Raw genomic sequence first — 27,474 nt, forward strand, 5'->3', positions numbered from 1 at the left:
AATAAAAGCAATGAGTGAAATCTAACCTATATCTCTGATGCCTCTTCCCAACTGGAACTCCCTCAAGGAAGTGGCCACAGATATAGTCTCCATAACTAGTGAACTTTAGTGCTGCTTCCTGGTCTTTGGTGCCTCATCACAGGCCACTGGCAGAAGGCTACTCCAGCACAGTGTTTGCAGAGGTTCCTACATAATGTTCTACTGACTACTTCTTCCTAATGCTCCAGCCTACAAGTTCCTACCTACTGTCCCTACATTTTGCCAAAAGGCAGGGTGAGCACACAGTGTTTGCTAGAGGAAAATCTAGTTATGAAGATGGAGCTGTGTGAGTTAAGTGGACAAGGGGAGACTGTATGTTTGAGGACAGAATATCAATAGTTCACACGCAGGTGAGGCAGAAAGAAAGGATAGCTGTCACTAACCCTCTTGAAACCTAGGCAGGTAGTATGGTAATATACCTTATAGGGTGTTGGCTGCCTATGATCAACTACCAACCAACTTGTGTGAAAAAAAAAGTACAGATACAAAAATCAGAAGTTGTGACTGTGTCACACTACAAAGAAAATGAGTGAAGTATCCTTGGTTCGCCCTAAAGTACCGCCAACCTGTGGTGGCTTCTCGGTGACCAACATGGGTGCAACTAGCCAGTGTGCTAAGGTTTGTCAGCTGAATTTATTGTCAAAAAAGTATCTCCCACTCCTAGCTTCATTCACAATAAGCAGCAATGAAATAAGTACAGTACTATACTACACTAGGCTGCAAGCAAATTCAGTGCAACACTGCATAGTACTATCTAATTCATTTCACTACAAATTATATATTTGATTTCTTTGTAGTGGTAGTGATGGTATATGATTTACAGTCTGACAATCATAATTTCACACTGACCTCCTGCTCAACTCAACGTGGTCCATTCAAAACCCTACCAAACCATAAGAGACAAAAATCTACTATTACTGTAGGGTTTTTATTTACTTGTGGATAATGTATATAAATTCTGCAAACATAAATCAACAAAACACCCTGAGAACACTTACTGAAACCAAGATTGGAGACAAAAAAGAATCCCTTAGTATCCTCTACAAGCAATTTCTCTGCTCCACTCTGAAGTATGCTTTACCTGCCTGGTTATCCACCTTGTCAAAACCATGTATAATAAAGATGCTAATCACAAAAACAATGTACTTAAAACTTGTAGTTGCACAGCGAAACAAAAATACCTACAGTTTATTCACAACTCAATATGCTTGGCATTCAGTTCTTTGTAACAGTAGTAGACCCTTCTCATCCATTCCAAAACCAACCATCCACTCAAGGAAGGAATGAAAAACTATCCCTGCCTCACACTTAACCTGTACATACTAAAGATCCCTCCTCCCACACCAACACAACAATGAAAGTGCATACACACTAAAATGACCCAAAAAGCAACAAATGTCCTAAGCCAGTCCTAAATGTCACCTCACAACAACCCATCTAAAATTTCACTCCCCAGAAATATAAGCATGAAAAATCACCCTTATACTGAGGTTTTCAAACAAACCTATTATCCTCACAAAATTACCAAAAATTGCAGGAGATAACTGAGGGAAATTTTCAAACCAATACCTTTTAGTTTTAAAACTGAAATATTCACATGATAAAAGGCTTCTATACTTGAAACAATTACGGAAACTATCTCATAATGATTCCCTAAGCCGAAGCCAACCAATAAAGACAAACCTGACAATCACAGAATCTTCTAAAAGAGTAACAATTAATTACTTCTTAACAAGCTAATATCCTTCAACATACATTTCAACCCCAGATTCATATTTAGCATGAAAAATTGTCCTTATACTGAGTTTTTCAAGCAAATCCATTACCCTCAGAGAAGTTCCAAAAATTGTAGGTAATAGGTCAGGGAATTTTTTCAGTCTAATAACCTTTTTGTTTTAACACTAAAGTATGAAATGATGCAATGTGCCTATACAAGAAATAATTACAGAAAATATCTCATAACACTTCCCTTGGTTGACAAATACCCAACAAAAACAAACCAAATAATCACAGAATCTTCTAAATGTGTAACAATTAATTGTTTACAGACCTTAATGTCCTCTAATATATTTTTCAACCCAGATTCAAATTCAGCATGAAAAATTCTTATACTGAGGTTTTCAAGCAAATCTATTACCCTCACAAAATTACCAAAAATTGCAGGGAATTTTTCAGCCCAAAAACCTTTTTGTTTTACAACAGAAATGTAAAATAATGAAATGCTTCTGTACTTGGAATAATTACAGACAATATCTCATAATGCTTCCCCAAGATGACAGATACCCAGTAAATACAAACTGAATAATCACAGAATCTCATAAAAGAGTAACCATTAATTATATAAGGTCCTCAATATCCCCAAATGTATATTTCAACGTCAGATTTGAATTTAGCATGAAAAATCAGTCTTGTCCCAAGGTTTTCAAGCCAATCTATTACCTTCACAAAATTACCAAAAATTACAGTTAATAGTTCAGGGATTTTTTTTAGCCCAAATACCTTTTAGTTTTAAAACTGAAATATGATATAATGAAATGTTTGTACATAAAATAACAGAAAATATCTCATAATGCTTCCTGCAGTCTTGCACAGTGGGTGTGGTCAGCTTCGTAACTGCTGCAGGAGTCCTGCAGAAGGGAATCCTGGGGAAGGAAGGTAAGGTAAGGTACCATGGCAACTAGACTTTTTTCTTTTCTTTTTTTCTAAATTCTTTTCAGATCCCTTTTTTCTTCTTGCTTCAAAATGTGAACCATATAATCATGCAGACTTTTTCAATCAATGATCTAAGTGCTGTTCTTAAGTTTTAAAGGGGAAACTGTGGATCATAATCGAAATTCTTCAATTAAAGTTAACTTCGGGAAAAATGCATATAAATAAACACAGCTAGAAATTGAAAAGAATGACAAGTGGGAGCACTGTAAGAAACCATCATGAAAATAAAATGAGAATCTAAAATGGATTTAAAATCTTACCTAATTCCTACAGACACTACAGCAACATTATTCAGGTTCAGCTTACACCATTGTTGAACCTCATCTGCAAAGGTAGCAGAGAACATGGCTCGTTTAATATTGGTTCCAGTGCAAGCTTGGTACACTTCTGCTAGCTGGTCTCTGAAGCCATTCTTCCCTGCCTCAAACAGGCGGTCACTCTCATCCACAACAAGCCACTCAACGCTATGGGAATAAAGGCCTTAATAATGTATCAAAAGAAGTGTTGAAAAAACTGCTGCACACATAAATCTTATCTTTATATGGGAACTGAGAGTAATATCATTAAGTCCTGGAGGGGAAACGTTCCTACCTGATCAATAACTTTTAATGTTGTGGGCACCTAGGATGTTTTATGTCCTCCACATCATGTTCTAAATTCCTAATGAGACTCCTGCTAAACTTACATCCACTATGCTAAGGTGAACAAAGGTTTCCACACTAGGTTGACTTACCATATAAATCTAATGTCTCCGGTCACAACATCCTCACATACAAAACTTTTCTAATGCATATGAGCACACTTCAGACTTAAAGATGTATTGAACATCTCAATGCTCTTTCAAATACAATAAAGAAAAATACCTTCTCTCAATTAAAGTTTAATATTTTCTGATCTTTCTTTTAATTTTCAATGTTATTTCTATTCTGATTACAAATGATAATGCTGAGTAAGAATTAATTAGATAAATATGTTCTCAGGTGTAGCATGTACCTCAGATCACTTATTATATACTATTTCTGCAAAGGCTGTCACAGTACTCTAAATTTCATCATAATAACTAATCTTTGCATTCAGTCTTTAATCACGATCTCATCATAACCATTCTTCCTCCTTTAGTTTCAACTGCGATTTTTTTTTTTTTTTTTTTTTATACTTTGTCGCTGTCTCCCGCGTTTGCGAGGTAGCGCAAGGAAACAGACGAAAGAAATGGCCCAACCCCCCCATACACATGTACATACACACGTCCACACACACAAATATACATACCTACACAGCTTTCCATGGTTTACCCCGGACGCTTCACATGCCTTGATTCAATCCACTGACAGCACGTCAACCCCTGTATACCACATCGCTCCAATTCACTCTATTCCTTGCCCTCCTTTCACCCTCCTGCATGTTCAGGCCCCGATCACACAAAATCTTTTTCACTCCATCTTTCCACCTCCAATTTGGTCTCCCTCTTCTCCTCGTTCCCTCCACCTCCGACACATATATCCTCTTGGTCAATCTCTTCCTCACTCATTCTCTCCATGTGCCCAAACCATTTTAAAACACCCTCTTCTGCTCTCTCAACCACGCTCTTTTTATTTCCACACATCTCTCTTACCCTTACATTACTTACTCGATCAAACCACCTCACACCACACATTGTCCTCAAACATCTCATTTCCAGCACATCCATCCTCCTGCGCACAACTCTATCCATAGCCCACGCCTCGCAACCATACAACATTGTTGGAACTACTATTCCTTCAAACATACCCATTTTTGCTTTCCGGGATAATGTTCTCGACTTCCACACATTTTTCAAGGCTCCCAAAATTTTCGCCCCCTCCCCCACCCTATGATCCACTTCCGCTTCCATGGTTCCATCCGCTGACAGATCCACTCCAAGATATCTAAAACACTTCACTTCCTCCAGTTTTTCACCATTCAAACTCACCTCCCAATTGACTTGACCCTCAACCCTACTGTACCTAATAACCTTGCTCTTATTCACATTTACTCTTAACTTTCTTCTTCCACACACTTTACCAAACTCCGTCACCAGCTTCTGCAGTTTCTCACATGAATCCGCCACCAGCGCTGTATCATCAGCGAACAACAACTGACTCACTTCCCAAGCTCTCTCATCCCCAACAGACTTCATACTTGCCCCTCTTTCCAAGACTCTTGCATTTACCTCCCTAACAACCCCATCCATAAACAAATTAAACAACCATGGAGACATCACACACCCCTGCCGCAAACCTACATTCACTATTTCTGCCACTATTCACTACAGCAAAGTCTCCAATGATACATTTATTCGAGCACTCAAAATCTAGCCTGGGTGAATTCATTACCTATACAGCTGGGTGATCATAATGCCAATGTTATATGCACTTACTTGGATAAGGTGAGAGTTGGACCGTTATCTTCCTTCAAGAGGTGCACTAGGCGATTTGGTGTTGTTATAAGCACATCTGGAAATTCACATGATATCAGTAAACCAATGCCCTCTTCTAACTTATTTACTGTTTCAGACTGAGCAATCAATTTAAGTCATGATAGAATCATAGTAATCAACGGTGATTATATTAGATACAGCCTACATGCTGTGTTAGTGCTCAAGTGTATCATTAGTTCAAAAGATGTTCTTTTTCCTGTTTGCTAGCAGACAACTTCACTGTTGCTCACTGTACAAACCAAAGAAACTGCTCTGAAATCAAAGTAAGAAAGGCCACACAAACACACACACACACACTTGTGGGTGAGAGGCCTGCATGGAATAGAGTGAAGTGGAACAATGTGGTATACCAGGGTCGACATGCTGTCTATGGACTGGACCAGACCATGTGAAATGTCTGGGGTAAACCAGGAAAGATCTGTGGGGCCTGGATGTGGAAAGGGAGCTGTGGTTTCAGAGCACTCAGTCTCTAGCTGTCATGTATAATGCACCGAAAACACAGCTCCCTTTCCACATCCAGGCCCCACACACCTTTCCATGGTCTATCCCAAACGCTTCACATACTCTGTTTCAATCCAGTGACAGCATGTTGACCCCGGTATACCACATTGTTCCAATTTACTCTATTCCTTGCACGCCTTTCACCCTCCTGCATGTTCAGGCCCCAATCACTAAAAATCTTCTTCACTCCATCTTTCCACCTACAATTTGGTCTCCCACTTCTCCTCGTTCCCTCCACCTCTGACAAATATATCCTCTTTGTCACCCTTTCCTCACTCATTCTCTCCATGTGACCAAACCATTTCAAAACACCCTCTTCTGCTCTCTCAACCACACTCTTTTTATTACCACACATCTTTCTTACCCTTTCATTACCTACTCGATCAAACCACCTCACACCAAATATTGTCCTCAAACATCTCATTTCCAGCACATCTATTCTCCTCCGCACAACTCTATCTATAGCCCACACCTTGCAACCTTATAACATTGCCGGAACCACTATTCCTTCAAACATACCCATTTTTGCTTTCCAAGATAATGTTCTTGCCTTCCACACATTTTTCAACACTCCCAGAACTTTCGCCCCCTCCCCCACCCTATGACTCACTTCCGCTTCCATGGTTCCATCTGCTGCCAAATCCACTCCCAGATATCTAAAACACTACACTTCCTCCAGTTTTTCTCTATTCAAACTTACCTCCCAACTGACTTATCCTTCAACCCTACTGTGCCTAATAATCTTGCTCTTATTCACATTTACTCTCAACTTTCTTCTTTCACACACTTTACCAAACTTAGTCACCAGTTTCTGCAGTTTCTCACCCGAATCAACCACCAGCACTGTATCATCAGCGAACAACAACTGACTCACTTCCCAAGCTCTCTCATCCACAACAGACTGCATACTTGCCCCTCTCCAAAACTCTCGCATTCACCTCCCTAACAACCCCATCCATAAACAAATTAAACAACCATGGAGACATAACACACCCTTGTCGCAAACTGACATTCACTGAGGACCAATAACTTTCCTCTCTTCCTACTCATACACATGCCTTACATCCTCAATAAAAACTTATTCACTGCCTCTAACAACTTGCCTCCCACATCATATATTCTAAATACCTTCCACAGAGCATCTCTGTCAACTCTATCATATGCCTTCTCCAGATCCATAAATGCTACATACAAATCCATTTCCTTTTCTAAGTATTTCTCACATACATTCTTCAAAGCAAACACCTGATCCACACATCCTCTACCACTTCTGAAACCATACTGCTCTTCCCCAATCTGATGCTCTGTACATGCCTTCTCCCTCTCAATCAATACCCTCCCATATGATTTCCCAAGAATACTCAACAAACTTATACCTCTGTAATTTGAGCACTCACCTTTATCCCCTTTGCCTTTGTACAATGGCACTATGCAACCATTCCGCTAATCCTCAGGCACCTCACCATTTGTCATACATACATTAAATAACCTTATCAACCAGTCAACAACACATTCACCACCTTTCTTTAATAAATTCCACTGCAATACCATCCAAATCCGCTGCCTTGCAGGCTTTCATCTTCTGCAAAGGCTTTACTACTTCTCTGTTTACCAAATCATTCTTCCTAACCCTCTCACTTTACACACCACCTCGACCAAAACACCCTATGTCTGCCACTCTATCATCAAACACATTCAACAAACCTTCAAAATACTCACTCCATCTCCTTCTCACATCACCACTACTTGTTATAACCTTCCCATTAGCTCCCTTCACTGATGTTCCCATTTATTCCATTGTCTTACGCACTTTATTTACCTCCTTCCAAAACGTCTTTTTATTCTCCCTAAAATTTAATGATACTCACCCCAATTCTCATTTGCCCTCTTCTTTACCTCTTGCACCTTTCTCTTGACCTCCTGCCTCTTTCTTTTATACATCTACCAGTCATTTGCATTATCTCACTGCAAAAATTGTCCAAATGCCTCTCTCTTCTCTGTCACTAATAATCTGACTTCTTCATCCCACCCCTCACTACCCTTTCTAATCTGCCCACCTATGCTTCTCATGCCACAAGCATCTTTTGCACAAGCCATCACTGCTTCCCTAAATACATCTCATTTCTCCCCCACCCCCCTTACGTCCTTTGTTCTCACCTTTTTCCATTCTGTACTCAGTCTCTCCTGGTACTTTCTCACACAAGTCTCCTTCCCAAGCTCACTTACTCTCACCACTCTCTTCACCCCAACATTCTCTCTTCTTTTCTGAAAACATCTGTAAATCTTCACCTTCACCTCCACAAGATAATGATCAGACATCCCTCCAGTTGCACCTCTCAGCACATTAACATCCAAAAGTCTCTTTTTCGCGTGCCTATTGATTAACACATAATCCAATTACGCTCTCTAGCCATCTCTCCTACTTACATACGTATACTTATGTATATCTCGCTTTTTAAACCAGGTGTCCCCAATCACCAGTACTTTTTCAGCGCACAAATCTACAAGATCTTCACCATTTCCATTTACAACACTGAACACCCCATGTACATCAATTATTCCCTCAACTGCCACATTACTCACCTTTGCATTCAAATCACCCATCACTATAACCCGGTCTCGTGCATCAAAACTGCTAACACACTCACTGTGCTGCTCCCAAAACACTTGCCTCTCATGATCTTTCTTCTCAGGCCCAGGTGCATATGCACCAATAATCCACCCATCTCTCTCCATCCACTTTCAGTTTTACCCATATCAATCTAGAGTTTAGTTTCTTACACCCTATCACATACTTCCCCTGTATTCCCTGCGTGTCGCAGAAAGCAACTGGGGGGGGGCTGAAATCCCCCCTCCTGATTTTTTATTTTCCAAAATAAGGAACAGAGAAGGGAGCCAAGAGAGGATATTCTCTCTAAGGCTCAGTCCTCTGTCCTTAACACGACCTCGCTAATGAGGGAAATGGCGAATATGTATGAGTCAGTTGTTGTTCGCTGATGATACAGCGCTGGTGGCTGATTCATGTGAGAAACTGCAGAAGCTGGTGACTGAGTTTGGTAAAGTGTGTGAAAGAAGAAAGTTAAGAGTAAATGTGAATAAGAGCAAGGTTATTAGGTACAGTAGGGTTGAGGGTCAAGTCAATTGGGAGGTAAGTTTGAATGGAGAAAAACTGGAGGAAGTAAAGTGTTTTAGATATCTGGGAGTGGATCTGGCAGCGGATGGAACCATGGAAACGGAAGTGGATCATAGGATGGGGGAGGGGGCGAAAATCCTGGGAGCCTTGAAGAATGTGTGGAAGTCGAGAATATTACCTCGAAAAGCAAAAATGGGTATGTTTGAAGGAATAGTGGTTCCAACAATTTTGTATGGTTGCGAGGCGTGGGCTATGGATAGGGTTGTGCGCAGGAGGGTGGATGTGCTAGATATGAGATGTTTGAGGACAATGTGTGGTGTGAGGTGGTTTGATCGAGTAAGTAATGTAAGGGTAAGAGAGATGTGTGGAAATAGTGTCGTTGAGAGAGCAGAAGAGGGTGTTTTGAAATGGTTTGGGCACATGGAGAGAATGAGTGAGGAAAGATTGACCAAGAGGATATATGTGTCGGAGGTGGAGGGAACGAGGAGAAGTGGGAGACCAAATTGGAGGTGGAAAGATGGAGTGAAAAAGATTTTGTGTGATCGGGGCCTGAACATGCAGGAGGGTGAAAGGAGGGCAAGGAATAGAGTGAATTGGATCGATGTGGTATACCGGGGTTGATGTGCTGTCAGTGGATTGAATCAGGGCATGTGAAGCGTCTGGGGTAAACCATGGAAAGCTGTGTAGGTATGTATATTTGCGTGTGTGGACGTGTATGTACATACATGTGTATGGGGGTGGGTTGGGCCATTTCTTTCGTCTGTTTCCTTGTGCTACCTCGCAAACACGGGAGACAGCGACAAAGCAAAAAGCAAAAAAAAAAAAAATTGTGTGTATACGAGTGGATGGGCCATTCTTTGTCTGTTTTCTGGCGCTACCTCGCTGACGCAGGAAACAGCGATTAAGTACAATGAACAAAAAATAAATAAATATATACTTATCAATTTATACATTATACATACTCATAGTATACATATAACACACAGGAACCTAAGCCCCAGTCTAAAGCCAAGCCCCACAGACTTTCTCCTGGTTTTCCTGACTGCTTCAGATATCCCTCAAAATTCTTTTTTTAATCTGGTAAAAGAGAGAGATGACTTATTCTGGAACCCTAGCATAAGGGTGATAGCATCGCTACATCAAAAAATATAAAGATATAAGGAAAATTCTCAAAGTCTATACAAGTTAAAGACACAAAGCTCACAAAAGATTCTAAATGATGCTGTCTTCAACATGAATACGAATCATTTCCAGTATAATGGCACATAGTAATCAAATGATGCTTACCAAATTTTTTAGCAGACTGAGGGCCAAATTTCTCTCTAGCCTTGTTGACGTTGTTAATGATGAATGCTCGTATTCCCAAACCCTCTGCTAACCTTACACATTCTCTGCAAATATCATTATCATAATATTAGCTGACCATGGGGCATCACTGAAGTATCATATTTCATCCTTCCACAGCAGAAAAATCTTGGCTAATATGAGAACAGGGGGTGATAAAAAAAGTTATGAAAATACTGTAACCATAACAGGCAATGCTGCTCAATATGATGACTGTTGCTTGAATTGGCAATACTTCACACCATGCATTTTACTGTGATGATGTCATACATAACTACAACCATCAAAAACTAACCTGTGGGTCTGCTTGGCAAGCTCTCGGGTAGGTGCAAGCACTACAGCACGAAACCCTTTCCTCTGAGGGCCACCCAGCTGATGTAACAGAGGAACCAAGAAAGCTGCTGTCTTTCCTGTGGAAACATGAAATCATGGTTAGCTTCCACAAAATGTAGATGCTTGCCTTCATCCATTCCCAGCACTACACCGCCCCACAGGAAACAGCATAGCTACCTCCCGCTTTAGTGAGGCAGCGCCAGGAAAACAGACAATAAAGGCCACATTTGTTCACACTCAGTCTCTAGCTGTCATGTGTAATGCACTGAAACCACAGCTCCATATCCACATCCAGGCCCCCTACATGATCATCATTTCCCACGTTAGTGCCAGGAATCACAAATAAAAGAAACATCCACTCACACATATATATCCACATCCAGGTTCCACAAACCTTTCCATGGTTTACCCCGAACACTTCACATGCCCTGGTTCAGTCCATTGATGGCATATTGACCCCAGTTTACCACATCATTCCAATTCACTCTATTCCATGCATGCCTCTCACCTTCCTGCATATTCAATCCCTGATTACTCAAAATTGTTTTTATCCATCCTTCCACCTCCAATTTGGTCTCTTGCTTCTCCTTGTTCCCTCCACTTCTGAAACATACATCTTTTTGTCAACCTTTCCTCACTCATTTTCTCCATATGCTCAAACCATTTCAACACACCCTCTTCTGCTCTCTCAACCACCCTTTTTATTTCCATACATCGCTCTTACTCTTTCATTCCTTACTCAATCAAACCACCTCATACCACATATTGTCCTCAAACATTTAATTTCCAACACATCCACCCTCCTCTGCAAAGTCCTATCTATAGCCCATGCCTCACAACCATATAATATTCTTGGAACTACTATTCCTTCAAACATACCCATTTTTGCTCTACAAGATAACATTCTCTCTTTCCACTCATTCTTCATCACTCCCAGAACCTTCACCCCCTCCCCCCACCCTAAGACTCACTTCTGCTTCCACAGTTCCATTTGCTGCCAAGTCCACTGCCAGATTTATATTTATATTTATTTTGCTTTGTCGCTGTCTCCCGCGTTTGCGAGGTAGCGCAAGGAAACAGACGAAAGAAATGGCCCAACCCACCCCCATACACAATGTATATACATACACGTCCACACACACAAATATACATACCTATACATCTCAATTTTTTTTTTTTTATACTTTGTCGCTGTCTCCCGCGTTTGCGAGGTAGCGCAAGGAAACAGACGAAAGAAATGGCCCAACCCCCCCCCATACACATGTATATACATACGTCCACACACGCAAATATACATACCTACACAGCTTTCCATGGTTTACCCCAGACGCTTCACATGCCTTGATTCAATCCACTGACAGCACGTCAACCCCGGTATACCACATCGCTCCAATTCACTCTATTCCTTGCCCTCCTTTCACCCTCCTGCATGTTCAGGCCCCGATCACACAAAATCTTTTTCACTCCATCTTTCCACCTCCAATTTGGTCTCCCTCTTCTCCTTGCTCCCTCCACCTCCGACACATATATTCTCTTGGTCAATCTTTCCTCACTCATCCTCTCCATGTGCCCAAACCACTTCAAAAACACCTCTTCTGCTCTCTCAACCACGCTCTTTTTATTTCCACACATCTCTCTTACCCTTACGTTACTCACTCGATCAAACCACCTCACACCACATATTGTCCTCAAACATCTCATTTCCAGCACATCCATCCTCCTGCGCACAACTCTATCTATAGCCCACACCTCGCAACCATACAACATTGTTGGAACCACTATTCCTTCAAACATACCCATTTTTGCTTTCCGAGATAATGTTCTCGACTTCCACATATTCTTCAAGGCTCCCAGGATTTTCGCCCCCTCCCCCACCCTATGATTCACTTCTGCTTCCATGGTTCCATCCGCTGCCAGATCCACTCCCAGATATCTAAAACACTTTACTTCCTCCAATTTTTCTCCATTCAAACTTACCTCCCAATTGACTTGACCCTCAACCCTACTGTACCTAATAACCTTGCTCTTATTCACATTTACTCTTAACTTTCTTCTTTCACACACTTTACCAAACTCAGTCACCAGCTTCTGCAGTTTCTCACATGAATCAGCCACCAGCGCTGTATCATCAGCGAACAACAACTGACTCACTTCCCAAGCTCTCTCATCCACAACAGACTTCATACTTGCCCCTCTTTCCAAAACTCTTGCATTCACCTCCCTAACAACCCCATCCATAAACAAATTCAATTCCTCCAATTTTTCACCAATTGAACTTACATCTGAAGTAACGTCCCTCAACCCTGCTGAACCTAATATCTTGCATTTATTCACCTTTACTCTCAACTTTCTCCTTTCACAAACTCTTCCAAACTCAGTCACTAACATCTGTAGTTTTTAACTCAAATCAGCCACCAGTGCTGTATCATCAGCAAACAACAACTGATTCACTTCCCAGGCCCCTTCTCCAACAGACAACATACTCACCCCTCTCTCCAAGACTATCCAATTTACCTTTCTCATCATCTCATCCATAATCAAATAAAACAACCAAACTGGAGATAGAAGGATGGAGTGAAAGAAATTTTGAGCAATTGGGGCTTGAACATGCAAGACAGTGAAAGGCATTCATGGGATGGAGTGAACTGGAATGACGTGATATATACTGGGGTTGATATGCTGTCATGGACTAAAACAGGGCATGTGAATTATCTAGGGTAAATCAAGGAAAATTCTGTGGTTTTGGTGCACTACACATGACAGCTAGAGAATGGATGTGAGCAGATGCGGCTTTCTTTGTCTGTACCTGGCACTACCTCACATATGTGGGAAATGGCAATCAATCAAAAATGAAAAAATATAAACATAATAAGGTATATGAAACTATAATCAAACTTTCACCTTGTATTTCAAAATCCAACAATTTAAGGTAAGAAAATAAAATTATGTTACCTGAACCAGTAGGAGCACAACCAAGTATTTCCCGTCCATGAAGCATAAGTGGCCATGCCTGCATCTGGATGGGAGTTGGGCCAGCATATCCTTGGCTATATAAGTTACTCACTATAATCTCATTTACATTATAACGCTCCAATAACTGAAAAGGAGATAATTATACATTTCTGTATTTTACTACATACCTTGGAAATTCTACATTACATAACAAAAAGTACTGTAATCTCTAACAAAAGGAGAACATGCAGGTTAACATGCAAGTCATGTTTCATGTGTCACCAGTAAAACAGATATACCCCTCTCATCAAAAAAATTTCTCACTGCATGCTGTTTCCTCAACTTCACAATGTTTGGGACAATGAGGTCATTAGGAGGAAGAGGGAATTTCTGATACTCCATGTCTATAGTATGAAATAACCTGCTTAAATCTTCTTCACATGTGAAGAGAATATGGATAAATGGGGAGAATGAGTGAGGAAATGTTGAAAAACAAGGATATATGTGTCAGAAGTGGAGGGATAGGAGAATGAGGACACCAATTTGGAGATGGAAATATAGAGTGAAGAAGATTTTGAACAATCAGACCCTAAACATATAGGAGGGTACAACATGTGCACTGGACACAGTGAACTGGAATGATGTGGCATACAGAGGTCGACGTGCTGTCAATGGATTGAACCAGGGTATGTGAAGCATCCAGGGTAAACAACTGAAAGATCTGTAAAGCCTAGTTGTGGATAAGGAGCTAAGGTTTTGGTGCATTGCTCATAATAGAAAATGGATGTGAGCAGATGTGGCCTTTCTTCATCTGTTCCTGGCCCTAACTTGCTAATGCAGGACACGGCAATTAAGCATTAAAAAAAATCTTCCATCATACTCTGAAAATGTCCTGTATTCTGTGTTAATTTGATATTACTGCAACCATAACAGTCAAAAGTGTAAAGATATAAAGGTTATAGCTTTACATTTTGATAACAATAAAACATCTGGCCATTCAGGATTGGCACTTGCTTCGAGTTCCTAACTTGGGTATTCTCGTCTGTGTAGGTTTTGTTTAAAATCACCAAAGGAAAATTAGTGCATACTTGAATACTAACAGTGATGTCACGCAGCAACTATTCTGAGACTGACTGACAGTATAAATAATCAAAAGTATTCTGTTTTACCTATATATAAATACAAAAAGTAAGGAAGGTGCTTCACTGTATATAAATCACCCTTTGCTTACCCAAAAATTCTTTTACAAACTAGAGAAATACATGAAAATAAGTTAAGAAAATATTTACCTTGTTAAATGTATCTACTGGTTCAGGCACATCAGTTCCCCATATGTGAATTCCATTCTTCTTACGCATAAGGTTTATCTGGTGTCAGAGAAAAAATGTTCATAAGTGTATCATTAACTGTTTCATAAGTTAATCAATGAACATCAAAAATAAATCTGAAATGTTTCAAAGTGTTTTGCTTCCTAGCATTTTAAGTATACCAAATAAGAGTTCAAATACAATATGGCCAAACTTTTCGGCTATGAGAAACAATATGATTGATGTAAGAAACCAAGATATCTTTTTTTCTCATGACACCATAAAGTATCGTGGCACTTAGAAATATTGTACTTGAACAACTTCCAAATTTCTCTTAAAAATCTGCAAATAAATGACATACATACCATAATTACATAACTTCAAAATACAGACCTAGTCTTAATAAGAGACACAAAGAAAAAATTATTCTTAATTCCCACTACACTGATTATTAATTTCATCACAATCTCTCTACACATTATACAGTACAACATCTACCATATAGGATGGTCTCAATCATTCAAAGAAGCATTAACATGAAGGATTTATATCTCTAAATTCTTTAACATATATTTTTTCCTCTTAGTTCTACATTCTCTATTTTTCTACTAATACTTTCTTCTTTGTACACATCCCTTCATTCTTTTTATGCATTTCTATTTGTTTAATGCAAGCATGTCATTACAGATTTACTTAAAATGCAAATAACCATACAAAGAATTCTTCCATCTAGTAACATCTTGTATGGCACATTTGTTACAAAACAGGGAAATAAAAATTTATTGACAGAACAAGTTTGCTGCAGTGAATCAATAAAAATCCTTGAACCACACACACATTATAAGCAGTGAAAGAGTTACACCTGACTGCTGAATAATCATTCATGTGTTCTCCTAACTCACATAGGGTTATCCTACAATTCATAATGACCTACATGAAGGGTGAAGATAAGTAAGGGAGTTTACTTTAAAAAATATCTTCAAAAAGGAAATGCCACAGTACATTTCTCCTGACAGATTAAGGAATGGTCCATAAAACCCACAAGTAATGTTTACAATGCTGATGCATACATGTGTAAACATAACTATAACTTAAAATTTTACATTGAGTTCTATGGATTCACGAGTCTAGAATAATAAATTTACAACATCTATGTTACCTGTTCCTGGCGTAGTAATAATTGCTTTTGTTTACTGTTAATCTTACTCTTCTTTGTCTTTTTCTTTTCCTTGTCTGGTGCAGCTTTTCCAAGATGCACATCTGCAAGCATACTGGGACTGCACCCTTCACTGTCACTGCCATCTGCAATGACAACGCATATCATTATGAAAATATCATCTTGCTTAGAAAATGTTTACGGAAATTTAACATGTCTTATCACATGCTTAGTGTCCTAGCAATCTAAAAAGTAAACATGACCAAGGAGGAGCAGTTTACACTATATGAAAATGTAGGGACCTGGGATAAGTTGGTTACTGTTTGCTGATGAAATGGTGCTGATGGTAAACTTGATCAAATAACTGCAAGAGCTGGTTTCTGGTTTTGTGAGAGTATAGAAATGTAGAGAATAGAGTAAATGTGAATCAAAGCATGGTTATTATGTCAAGAAGTGGAGAAAAACATGGCATTTGGTTATAACTTAAAACGGAAAAAACCTGTAAGAAGTGGAGTGTCTAGATACCTGTAAGTCGGCATGGGAGCTGAAGTGAGTCACAGGGAGGGTATGGGGGCTACGATACTGGGTGCAATGAAGAGTGTATAAAAAGAATGGTTACTCACTCACTGCAGGGTCAAAGATAGGTATGTTTGATGGCACATTAGTCCTAAAGATGTAAAGTGATTTGTACTTGACAGCTAAAGAGTGGATGTGGGCTCTAGATAAAAAGTATGGAACAGGGTAGAAGTGCTAAAAATGAAATGTTGGAGGACAATAAGCAGTGTGAGGAAGGTTTATCAAATAAAAAATGATAGGGTAAGAGAGGTGTGGTGGTCAGAGAAGTATGTATGACAAAGCTGAACAGGGTGTACTGATGTTCTAGGCATATAAAGGCAATGAATAAGAAAAGGATGATCAAGAGTATATACATGTTAGAGGTGTAGTTGACAAGGAAAAGGGGGACACTGAGAAGGAGGTTGAAGGATGGATTGAAAGAAGTTCTGAATGTTTGAGGCTTGAACAAGCATGAAGGAATGCAAGGAATATAGTAAACTGGAGCAATGTGTCCTACAAGGAATGATTTGCTGTCATAAGGTTGAACCATGGCATATGAAGTTGTCAAGGGAAACCATGGCCAGGTTATGGACAGAAAGCTCCGATATGGTGAATTGCACTTGACAGCTAAAGGGTGGATTTGACTCACTGAGGCTGCTTCTTTGTCTGTTCTTAGCACTACATCTATTGCAACAACAAACAAACATAGAAAAGTAATCAATGATTACCTCAAGACCAATTTCAATGAAAGAAACCTGGTGTTATGCAGCACCTTTCTAAAACCTGCTGCAGCCCAAGGTTGCATTACTTCCTGTAACATGGAAATGCAGACTCCTTTGAAATGAGAAGGTCCTTAACGAGACAGTATTCTCAATGATAAAACCATGCCAAAGGCAATTATCAACCAAAATCACAGCTCCCTATCCATAACCAACCAATACAGACCTTTCCTGGGCCTCTCCTTTCATACTTGGTTGCCACTTTCTGCACTAATGAGGTTGCACCAAGAACAGACAAAGAAAGGGCACGTTCACTCGCATGAATTCTCTAGTTGTCATGTGTAATGCAGAGAAACACAAATCCCTATCCGCAACCAGGCCCCACAGACCTTTTTCTGGTTTAGCTCAGCTGCTTCACATGCCCTGGTTCAGTCCATTGACAGCATATTGATCCCTGTATACTATGTTGTTCCAATTTACTCTTATCTTATGCACACTCTTCACCCTCATGCATGTTCTGTCCCAGATCACCCAGAATCTTTTTACTTCACCCTTCCATCTCCAGTCCAGTCTCCCCTTCTCCTTGTTCCCTCCACTTCTGACACATATCCTCTTTGTTAACCTTTCCTCATTCATTCTCTCCATATGTCCACACCATTTCAGCACACTAAGCTTCAGCACTCTTAACCACACACTTTTAATTACTACACCACTCTCTTATCTTCTTATCATTTACTCAATACAACCACTTCACACTGCATACTGTCCTCAAACATGTCATTTCCAACACATCTATCTCCTCTGCACATCCTCATTTACAGCCTATACCTCACATCCATATAATACCGTTGGGAGTACTGTACTATAAAATTTACCCATTTTTGCCCTGACAAATAATGATCTCTTTCCACACATTCTTCAGTGCTCCCAAAACTTTCGTACCCCTCAAGCATCCTAAGACTCACTTCCGCTTCCATAGTCCCTGCTATGTCCGCTCCTAGGACTAACCTGTCCCTCAAGCCTGCTAAACCTAACCTAACCTGTCCCTCAAGCCTGCTAAACCTAACCTAACCTAACCTTTCCCTCATGCCTGCTAAACCTAACCTAACCTTGCTTTTAAGACTGAGTTAAGAGTAAGTTTAAGCCCATTCCTGCCCAGTGCCCCACTCTAAAATGAAGTTCACACACCAGCGAGTGAGAGGTTGGATGCTCTGACCCCATAGTCCTGTTGTCACCTGGAAGGGTGAGGACGAACAGACGGAAGGACAACCGACCGACTGGTCCTGGAGGCTCCCAGTCAGTTAGTTCCCTCCCCCTCAGTAGTGATAGTAGTAGCACAATTAACCTAGCCCAGCACTGGGCAGCTCTGGTGGTATGAGAGGAGAGAAAGAAGAAAGTTGAAAAGTTGCACCTCCACACTCCTGTTACACTAGGTTTTTCAGACTGAGCTGTTATGCAGGCTGTTGAGTCATTGCTAGGTTATTTCAGTGTGTCTACATTGTCTGTGTTATATTTAGTGGGGGTGGGAGGATCTGTGAGTAGATATCACCGAAGTATGAGGCAGGGGTAAGTTTTTTATTTCTACTTGTGGGATGGTGGCTAGTTATAAAGAGGTTAGGGTTGGAGGGTTCTAATGCTGTTGCATAAAACTGAGTGCCAAGCATCTTGAGCCGGAAGTCTACAGGGAGGATCTTCATTTCTTTGTGAAGGCGCTGAGTGTTTGTAGTTACCAGGCAGCCAGTAATTGTTCTGAATGCACTATTTTGCATGGTTTGCAGCTTTGTTGTATTTGCTTTCGAGAGGGTTGGAGTATATGCAACACTTTTTTCATTGTAGAAATCAAGATATCTGTGAAGAAAAATGTCTTTACCTTTCAATGTAGTAGAGTCTTCTTCAGGAGAAAATGGTTCCTCATTACATTCAGCACTAGCAATATCTGCGTTGATTTCATTTTCAGTTTGTAGTTTTCGAACTGGCTTTCGGACCTGTGGAAATTATTTGCTCACATAAAAACCACAGCATGTTAAAAATTATACAGGTACAACAGAGACTCAACACTATGTCAGGTTAAATTCCTGAATTCCACAACCCTATACATACAAATACATAAATACATCAAATATATCAAATTACAGAGGTATAAGTTTGTTGAGTATTCCTGGTAAATTATATGGGAGGGTATTGACTGAGAGGGTGAAGGCATGTACAGAGCATCAGATTGGGGAAGAGCAGTGTGGTTTTAGAAGTGGTAGAGGATGTGTGGATCAGGTGTTTGCTTTGAAGAATGTATGTGAGAAATACTTAGAAAAGCAAATGGATTTGTATGTAGCATTTATGGATCTGGAGAAGGCATATGATAAGAATTGATAGAGATGCTCTGTGGAAGGTACTAAGAATATATGGTGTGGGAGGCAAGTTGTTAGAAGCAGTGAAAAGTTTTTATCGAGGATGTAAGGCATGTGTACGTGTAGGAAGAGAGGAAAGTGATTGGTTCTCAGTGAATGTAGGTTTGCGGCAGGGGTGTGTGATGTCTCCATGGTTGTTTAATTTGTCTATGGATGGGGTTGTTAGGGAGGTGAATGCAAGAGTTTTGGAAAGAGGGGCAAGTATGAAGTCTGTTGGGGATGAGAGAGCTTGGGAAGTGAGTCAGTTGTTGTTCGCTGATGATACAGTGCTGGTGGCTGATTCATGTGAGAAACTGCAGAAGCTGGTGACTGAGTTTGGTAAAGTGTGTGAAAGAAGAAAGTTAAATGTGAATAAGAGCAACGTTATTAGGTACACTGGGGTTGAGGGTCAAGTCAATTGGGAGGTAAGTTTGAATGGAGAAAAACTGGAGGAAGTATAGTGTTTTAGATATCTGGGAGTGGATCTGGCAGCGGATGGAACCATGGAAGCGGAAGTGGATCATAGGGTGGGGGAGGGGGCGAAAATCCTGGGAGCCTTGAAGAATGTGTGGAAGTTGAGAACATTATCTCGGAAAGCAAAAATGGGTATGTTTGAAGGAATAGTGGTTCCAACAATGTTGTATTGTTGCGAGAGTGTGGGTTATGGGTAGAGTTGTGCACAGGAGGGTGGATGTGCTGGAAATGAGATGTTTGAGGACAATATGTAGTGTGAGGTGGTTTGATCGAGTAAATAATGTAAGGGTAAGAGAGATGTGTGGAAATAAAAAGAGTATGGTTGAGAGAGCAGAAGAGGGTGTTTTGAAATGGTTTGGGCACATGGAGAGAATGAGAGAGGAAAGATTGACCAAGAGGATATATGTGTCGGAGGGAACAAGGAGAAGTGGGAGACCAAATTGGAGGTGGAAAGATGGAGTGAAAAAGATTTTGAGTGATCGGGGCCTGAACATGCAGGAGGGTGAAAGGCGTGCAAGGAATAGAGTGAATTGGATCGATGTGGTATACCGGGGTCAACGTGCAGTCAATGGATTGAATCAGGGCATGTGAAGCTTCTGGGATAAACCATGGAAAGTTCTGTGGGGCCTGGATGTGGAAAGGGAGCTGTGGTTTCGGGCATTACTGCATGACAGCTAGAGACTGAGTGTGAACGAATGGGGCCTTTGCTGTCTTTTCCTAGCACTACCTCGCACACAAGAGGGGGGGAGGGGGATGTTATTCCATGTGTGGCGAGGTGGCGATGGGAATGAATAAATGGCAGACAGTGTGAATTGTGTGCATGTGTATATATGTATGTGTCTGTGTGTGTATATATATGTGTACTTTGAGATGTATGGGTATGTATATTTGCGTGTGTGGACGTGTATGTATATACATGTGTATGGGGGGTGGGTTGGGCCATTTCTTTCGTCTGTTTCCTTGCGCTACCTCGCAAACGCAGGAGACAGCGACAAAGCAAAATAAATAAATATAATAAATATAATCAAATATATATATAATGTGCAGTATATCTAGTCTTCTCTCACAGGCATACACCAAGTTCATCTTGAATCACTATCATTAATTTACAGAAAGGAAAAGTAGACCTTTCATTAATATTTACAGGGTTCCCTTTTTTATGTTCTCCGAGATGATCTTGTCCTTTTCTGAAGAACATACTCTGCTCTTGCTTCCAGTGGATCAATCTCTGTTGCTTTGATATCTTCCACTCCACTGACACAATTTCTGCTTGTCTGACCCTTTTCAACATGACCCTAATTTTCCATCATCTGTTACACAATTCTTAGCTTCTATGATGCCATGTGACCCATATCATGTTGTCCGTCAATTTGATCTATGACTAGACAGACAATATACAGTAAATCAAAATACAAAAAGTATCAACCCCAGACCTGGAATCTGGAAACAAATATGTCAAAAATGTCATCTTAAACATAATCATACTAGTTATCATTTGAGTTCATACGGGCACCAGGTGAGAAATACAATTAATGCAAAGCACCCACATACTGATAACTGAATAATGTACATGATCCAGTACCACAATACAATGGATTCCTGTGTTTATTCAAAAGCTTAAAATTTGTTTCTTTTGTTACAAATGGCAGTCTCTTCCATTCTAATGAATAACAAAGATGTGACAGGAAAAGAATCACAAGTTTTCTATCAACCATATACTAAAGCTACATAACTAAACTTTTCCATTTAACTCATGACAAAGGACTTGGTGTCTCCAAAAAAAAAAAAAAAAAAGATATCACATTCTTGAATGACAGACACATATTCTTCAAACAAAATACACACATCACAAAATTGATAACATCTATAGATCATTTACAGATGGTTGTTAACATTTACTGGAATTCAATCTGGAAGTCTGGGAGGGGACATAAGCTTGGCACCTATCAAACATCACTTTGTGTTAAAATCCAAAAATAAGGCAATTAAGGGCTGCATCACCTTGAATATCAACTCAATACACTTTGAAACAATACCTAGGAAATGAAGGTAGCAAATAAATACGGGTTGGTTATTAACTTTCAAGGCTACAAAGATAACGTTAATTTTCTATTCCACTTTGATTAAGATACTTTAAAACATAAAAGTTTCACTGTCTAGTGATTGAGGAGAAATTAAAAACTGGTTTACATTCTCCAATGATGGTGTATGATGAGTGAATCTTATAATATCAATGTATACTACATATTACTGGTCCTACCCGCCTGGTACTGCGAGGGTTAGTGATGGCTTCAGTGTAAACCAGCACTTTAGTGGTTATCATAATGCACTCCTTTGACATTGGTAGTTGTCTTTTCTTTCACTCTCACCCACAACTGGACTAATGGCATTCTGTCTACGAACATACAATCTCTCCTTGTCATACATAACACCTGACAACACTTAACTCGTAAATCTCACTCTTCATAACTCTAGATTTTCCTGAAGTGAGCACTATGTGCTAGTCCTGCCTTTTGGCAAAGTGGTAGGAGAAAGAAATAGAAGTAGTGGGTAAGAACATTATGCATAAGCATTAGGCAGAAGTAGGTGCAAACATAAAGTGAGACACATCTTAAATTACAAAACGGAAGTGTAAGGAAGAATGAGTTTCACTCATCAGAATTTTCTTAACAGCCACTTTCCAAGAAAGTACCTACCCTCTTAAGTGAGAGCCATGTTTAATGCTGCAAATGATACTTTTGAGTGTTACACAATTCCGCCTGTACAAGGTTAAACCATGAGTAAAAAGTCACCTCTGTCGAGGCTGTAACATTAGGAGTACAGTCTTGTTAAAGAACTCACTCCAAAAGCACATATTTCCCTGCTACTGGAAGTTGCACAGCCTTAGGCTGCAGGAGCCTTTCCAAAGGTCTCAGGTAACAACAGACCTCTTTCATAGTAACTGTTGTTAGGGTAGCTATTAATACATAGATAAAATCACACTTTTGCTATTTATTCTAGTAAATCTTACTTTAGGGCCACTAAAGAAATACTTTATGGATTTGGAGGAAACATTCAACAGTGGACTCTATACTTAGCACTGCTCTGTGACTTAGACAATTTTTTTCCTTATTCTGTGATAATGAATGAGTGGTTGTGGGGAGGGCTATGACGATCTGTGAAACTGTAAGGTTCGTAACTGTAAAAGCTGGTCAAACACTTTTGGAAACAAAAAAAAAACAAATATGAAAAAACCCACCTAACTTCCCATGAGTCGAAATATGAGTGTCTTATCTTTATAGTATACTTGAACATGAGTTACAGTTTCAAGTTTTTGCTCAACATCACTCTGCCGTGTGTTTAATTCCAGTTGTAAAAACCACTCCAAGTAAACATTCTTCACCATATGGTAGGCTACACTTGCACTATTAACGACATACTTAGACCACAAAATCAATAATTCGGGTTAATATCCATTCCATGGGAATTTGGTTTTCATAGCCTGACTGATTTCATAAAGTTTCGTCATTTACAATAACCCTATTTTCCCAGTTCTTCGTATCCCTTCCTAGTACCATTTTCTTTTAACGTCTACAATAAAAACGTTCTAAGTCACGCTATGCCACTCTTAATATATTTTTCGGTAGAGTATATTACCAGAAAACATACTCATGTTCCAGGGGTATGTCCATGGCGGCACTATACTGGTAACCAAATCTTTATCTTTGTAAACAAAATGTTGCTACTGATATTGGCTTACTCATTTCCCTAGTGACTGGAAATCTTAAAATATTCAAGAAAAGGATGTAAAGAAGACGTATATTTGCATAGCTTTAATACTAAAGATACTTACCCCTATTTTTTCTAGATCGTTTCTGAACCGCTTATGGTCAAATTTTATTCCCTTTGTCAGTTTTCGAAATATATCATACGAATTCATTGTACCATGTGACGCTCCTTCTAGTTACCATATAATATTTATGGTTAATTCCTCGGCTCTTGCGGTTTATAAGGTTTTTACACAATTAATAATAATACATTCCATCGAGTCGTTTGTTGACATAACAACGAGCCTACTGGTAATTCACACGTGCTTACCTGCACGACGAACCTAAAGTAATTACCTAACATGCAATTATCCTGCAAATAATTAAAAAGCATAAACAACGCTTTATACGTAAAAGAGAGTATTTTTTTTCAAGCAATCAACAGGAATTCCGTATACAATGCCTATGGAAATATGGTGAACAACTAAGTGCATGGCTGAACCAGTCATTCGTCAACAAAGATGAATAAATGTGTGAAAATAAAGAAATATGTGCACTTTAAAGACTGTCATAACCTTTAAACTCATCTAAAAAAAAATATGAAAATAATAATTTTTTAAGTGAGGGGTTAACATCAGTATCTTTAACGAATGAACATCCATAAAGAATGTTATCAAGTTTCCCAACTTCAACAAATAATTCATGCATTATCCTCACTAATCAACACTATCTTCCCCAACATCTTTCAATCCTTCACACAGGATGGTCAATCTATTCTTCACTGATATAATTTAATTCTTTAAAATAACTATTAACTTCAACACAAGATTTTACTGTTCATTTAACTACATTTCCAATGGGAAGTTTAGAGGCAGAATCCTGAAAGGGAATGCAAGTGATGTGAAAAGGAACAGAAGTAACCGTTTTGTGTAATAATAGAGTGGGAAGAGAGCTACAAGAATAAAGCACTGCAGATCAGACCCAGATGTGACATCCAGTCTAAAGCTTTGGAATTTACAAGTACAGCACAAGATGCCCCAAAGTGTCTGACAAGGGATATTGTTAAGTTAGTTTTGGTTATACAGCTGCCCATGGGATAGGATATCTGGCAGGTCCCTTAGCTCAAAGTAAGGAAAAAACAATGTCATATAGCACAGACATCTGCAGATGATATTCATGGGCAAAGGGAAGATGACAAAGTACTAAAATGTGGATGAAATATTGCCTTTAAAAATGTATGGGGGATGCTGAACAAGTTCTTTGGACACATTGTACTTCAAACCATGTATTCCTGATCATTCTTTTTTGGCACCGACAGAAATTTGTTGAGGAAGATGTAGAGACATCCGAGAGGATGAATAACGAAGTTTAAAAGTGTCTTCACTTGAAAAGACACTATAGCCCAAAAACCAGTGAAATTAAAAGGGGAGAGTGTCTTAGAAATTATAAGAATTTGCCAGAAGAGACAATATCTGATTGTTAAAGGGCCTTGATCCAAGAAAGGCAGAGGGGTCCTGATCAAGTTTCCTGTATATGCTGAAGAACTGTACAGGTACACCTGACAGGCTGCTTGAAATATTGTTTAATGTGTTGCTGGAGGATGATGTCATGCCCAGGAAGGGGAAGTAAACGTGCTTCGTGCCTTCCTTGAATAATGGAGGTCAAAAAATTATACTGTACTGCAAATCAAGCTCTCTGACACGAGTGGTCAGTAGAAATTCAGAAGCAAATGGGTAACTGCTTTCAAAGCAGAAATCACCTTAGTGGGACATAATCAATTTAGGAAAAGGAGTCGGTTGGATGCGGATTTATTAGAAAGGGTAGAGTGTGGTGTGATGATAAATCTAAACTGATCGTGAAAGGTGTAGTGTGAAGGAGTGTGAGTGATTGTAAAGTGTACAAGAGAAAGTGACAGGTTAATAGAAAGATACGAAAGCTAAAGCGGTCAAATAAGAGATGGTGAAAATCTAATAGGATCAGATAAACAATCGGTATTACAATTTGGGATGGGTGTATATACTTATGTACAAATGTGCTATTCCACTCCTCATTCAAACATGGAATGATGATTAAAAAGATAACTCTAATCACAATTCAACTAAATCTAACAAAGCTCTTCAACAGAAATTAAAGTTTAGGGCAAATATACTGATGGATGTAATGATGAGGTTGATTTCTGATTTATCATGAAGAGCATCTAAGCAATACTTTAGGCCTACAAGTGGAGTAGGTACTGAGAAGTGTAAAAAGTTGTTTTAACAGGATGCTGAAAGTCAGACAGTACATTGGATTAGATATGATTATGAAATTTTGGCTTATAAGCCAAGCACTGGAGCTTCTAAGGCTATTCAGCACTCTTAATACAGATTAAAATAGTCTACCTTAAAAATTCATTAAGAATACTTCCCACATAAAGTAGAAGGTGACTAAAAGGGGTTGGAGTGTGGGGCTGGAAATCCTCCCCTCCACTTTTTACTTTTCCAAAATTACAAAAATTGATCTACTTTAAAAAATCCATTAACCTGTCAATTTGACAGTTGTCACCAAGCACTTCATTCATGGACCTGCCATGTAATGAATTTGCTCTCTGCTCTTGATTAAAAAGAACACATTCCATTAAAATGTGTTTTATTGTCAAGTCAGATTGACAGGTGTGATATAAGGAACCTGTCTTTCTTCACCACTTGACTTCAAGTAGCTATGGGAGAGATGAGTATGTCCAATTCAGACCCTAGTCATGATGACAGTCAAACAGTAAATGACATGCAGCTGAACATCATGACAATCGTATTCCTTTTCTTTGAGCCGGTGATGAAAAATGTATCAGAAACATTGGACAGTAAACTTTTTTTTACTTCATCATTATACTGACTCCTGGCACAGAGTCCATGGTTCGGTAATCTCATATGGTGTTTATGTTCACTAGATCTAATGGATAATTCAAAGACAAAGGCATAGCCAACAGAGTGTGTTTAGACCAATTAGTTAGCTGAAGGCCAATGACTTGAGTAACATTACGTGAGGACCTTATTTAACCAATATTTCATTCAGAAATGGGGGCCCTTCAACAAAAATTACATAAGTCTACGTGGCAAATAATGAAACAAGTTTTTCTGGATTACAAAAAAATCATGCAAAGGAACTTAGTCTACTCCCAAAAGAAACTCTAGGATCAATGAATGAGCAGCATACTTAGCATTACATCTCCTAATGATCTGGCTCATAGACAGACAGATGAGATAGAGATCTGTGCTGGTAACTCAATGGGAATAAGAAAAGTTCCCAATGTTTGGGGAGATTCTGCAGGGGACATATATCACTCTATTGTCATTGCTCCATTCCTAGTTCCATGGGAATTGAGTCTCACACATAAAGGGCTTCTTACTTTTTCACTTTACTCTCCAAATTGATTCCTGTATTGAAATCGGTGACTCCGTTCACATTACTCTTACATATGTATATTTGTGTGTGGACGTGTATGTACATACATGTGTATGTAGGTGGGTTGGGCCATTCTTTCGTCTGTTTCCTTGCGCTACCTCGCTAACGCGGGAGACAGCACAAAGCAAAATGAAATAAATTATAAAATACTTCCATTTCATCTACATCTTGCTCATTCTTCTTATATCTTTAAATAAAATATCCCTAACCTAAATAAATACTG

The 27,474-nt window shown here is 39.4% G+C and overlaps 1 protein-coding gene across 1 annotated transcript in view; it reads right to left on the reverse strand.

Annotated features, from left to right (window-relative positions):
- ais (DExD-box helicase 52) overlaps window positions 1-24,119 on the reverse strand; it is a 37,339-nt gene extending 13,220 nt beyond the window's left edge. Inside the window, exons 1-9 of the mRNA XM_071672534.1 lie at window positions 23,897-24,119; window positions 19,077-19,191; window positions 15,936-16,078; window positions 14,759-14,836; window positions 13,470-13,614; window positions 10,480-10,594; window positions 10,128-10,231; window positions 5,147-5,222; window positions 3,012-3,215 (exon numbers count right to left, since the gene is read on the reverse strand). Coding sequence (XP_071528635.1) covers window positions 3,012-3,215; window positions 5,147-5,222; window positions 10,128-10,231; window positions 10,480-10,594; window positions 13,470-13,614; window positions 14,759-14,836; window positions 15,936-16,078; window positions 19,077-19,191; window positions 23,897-23,983 — 1,067 coding nt within the window. The 5' untranslated portion in view covers window positions 23,984-24,119. The remainder of the gene's footprint in view (window positions 1-3,011; window positions 3,216-5,146; window positions 5,223-10,127; window positions 10,232-10,479; window positions 10,595-13,469; window positions 13,615-14,758; window positions 14,837-15,935; window positions 16,079-19,076; window positions 19,192-23,896) is intronic.
- Between the last annotated feature and the right edge of the window lie 3,355 nt (window positions 24,120-27,474).

The sequence above is a fragment of the Panulirus ornatus genome, chromosome 17 (genome assembly GCF_036320965.1).
Source record: "Panulirus ornatus isolate Po-2019 chromosome 17, ASM3632096v1, whole genome shotgun sequence".
Lineage (NCBI taxonomy): Eukaryota > Metazoa > Arthropoda > Malacostraca > Decapoda > Palinuridae > Panulirus > Panulirus ornatus.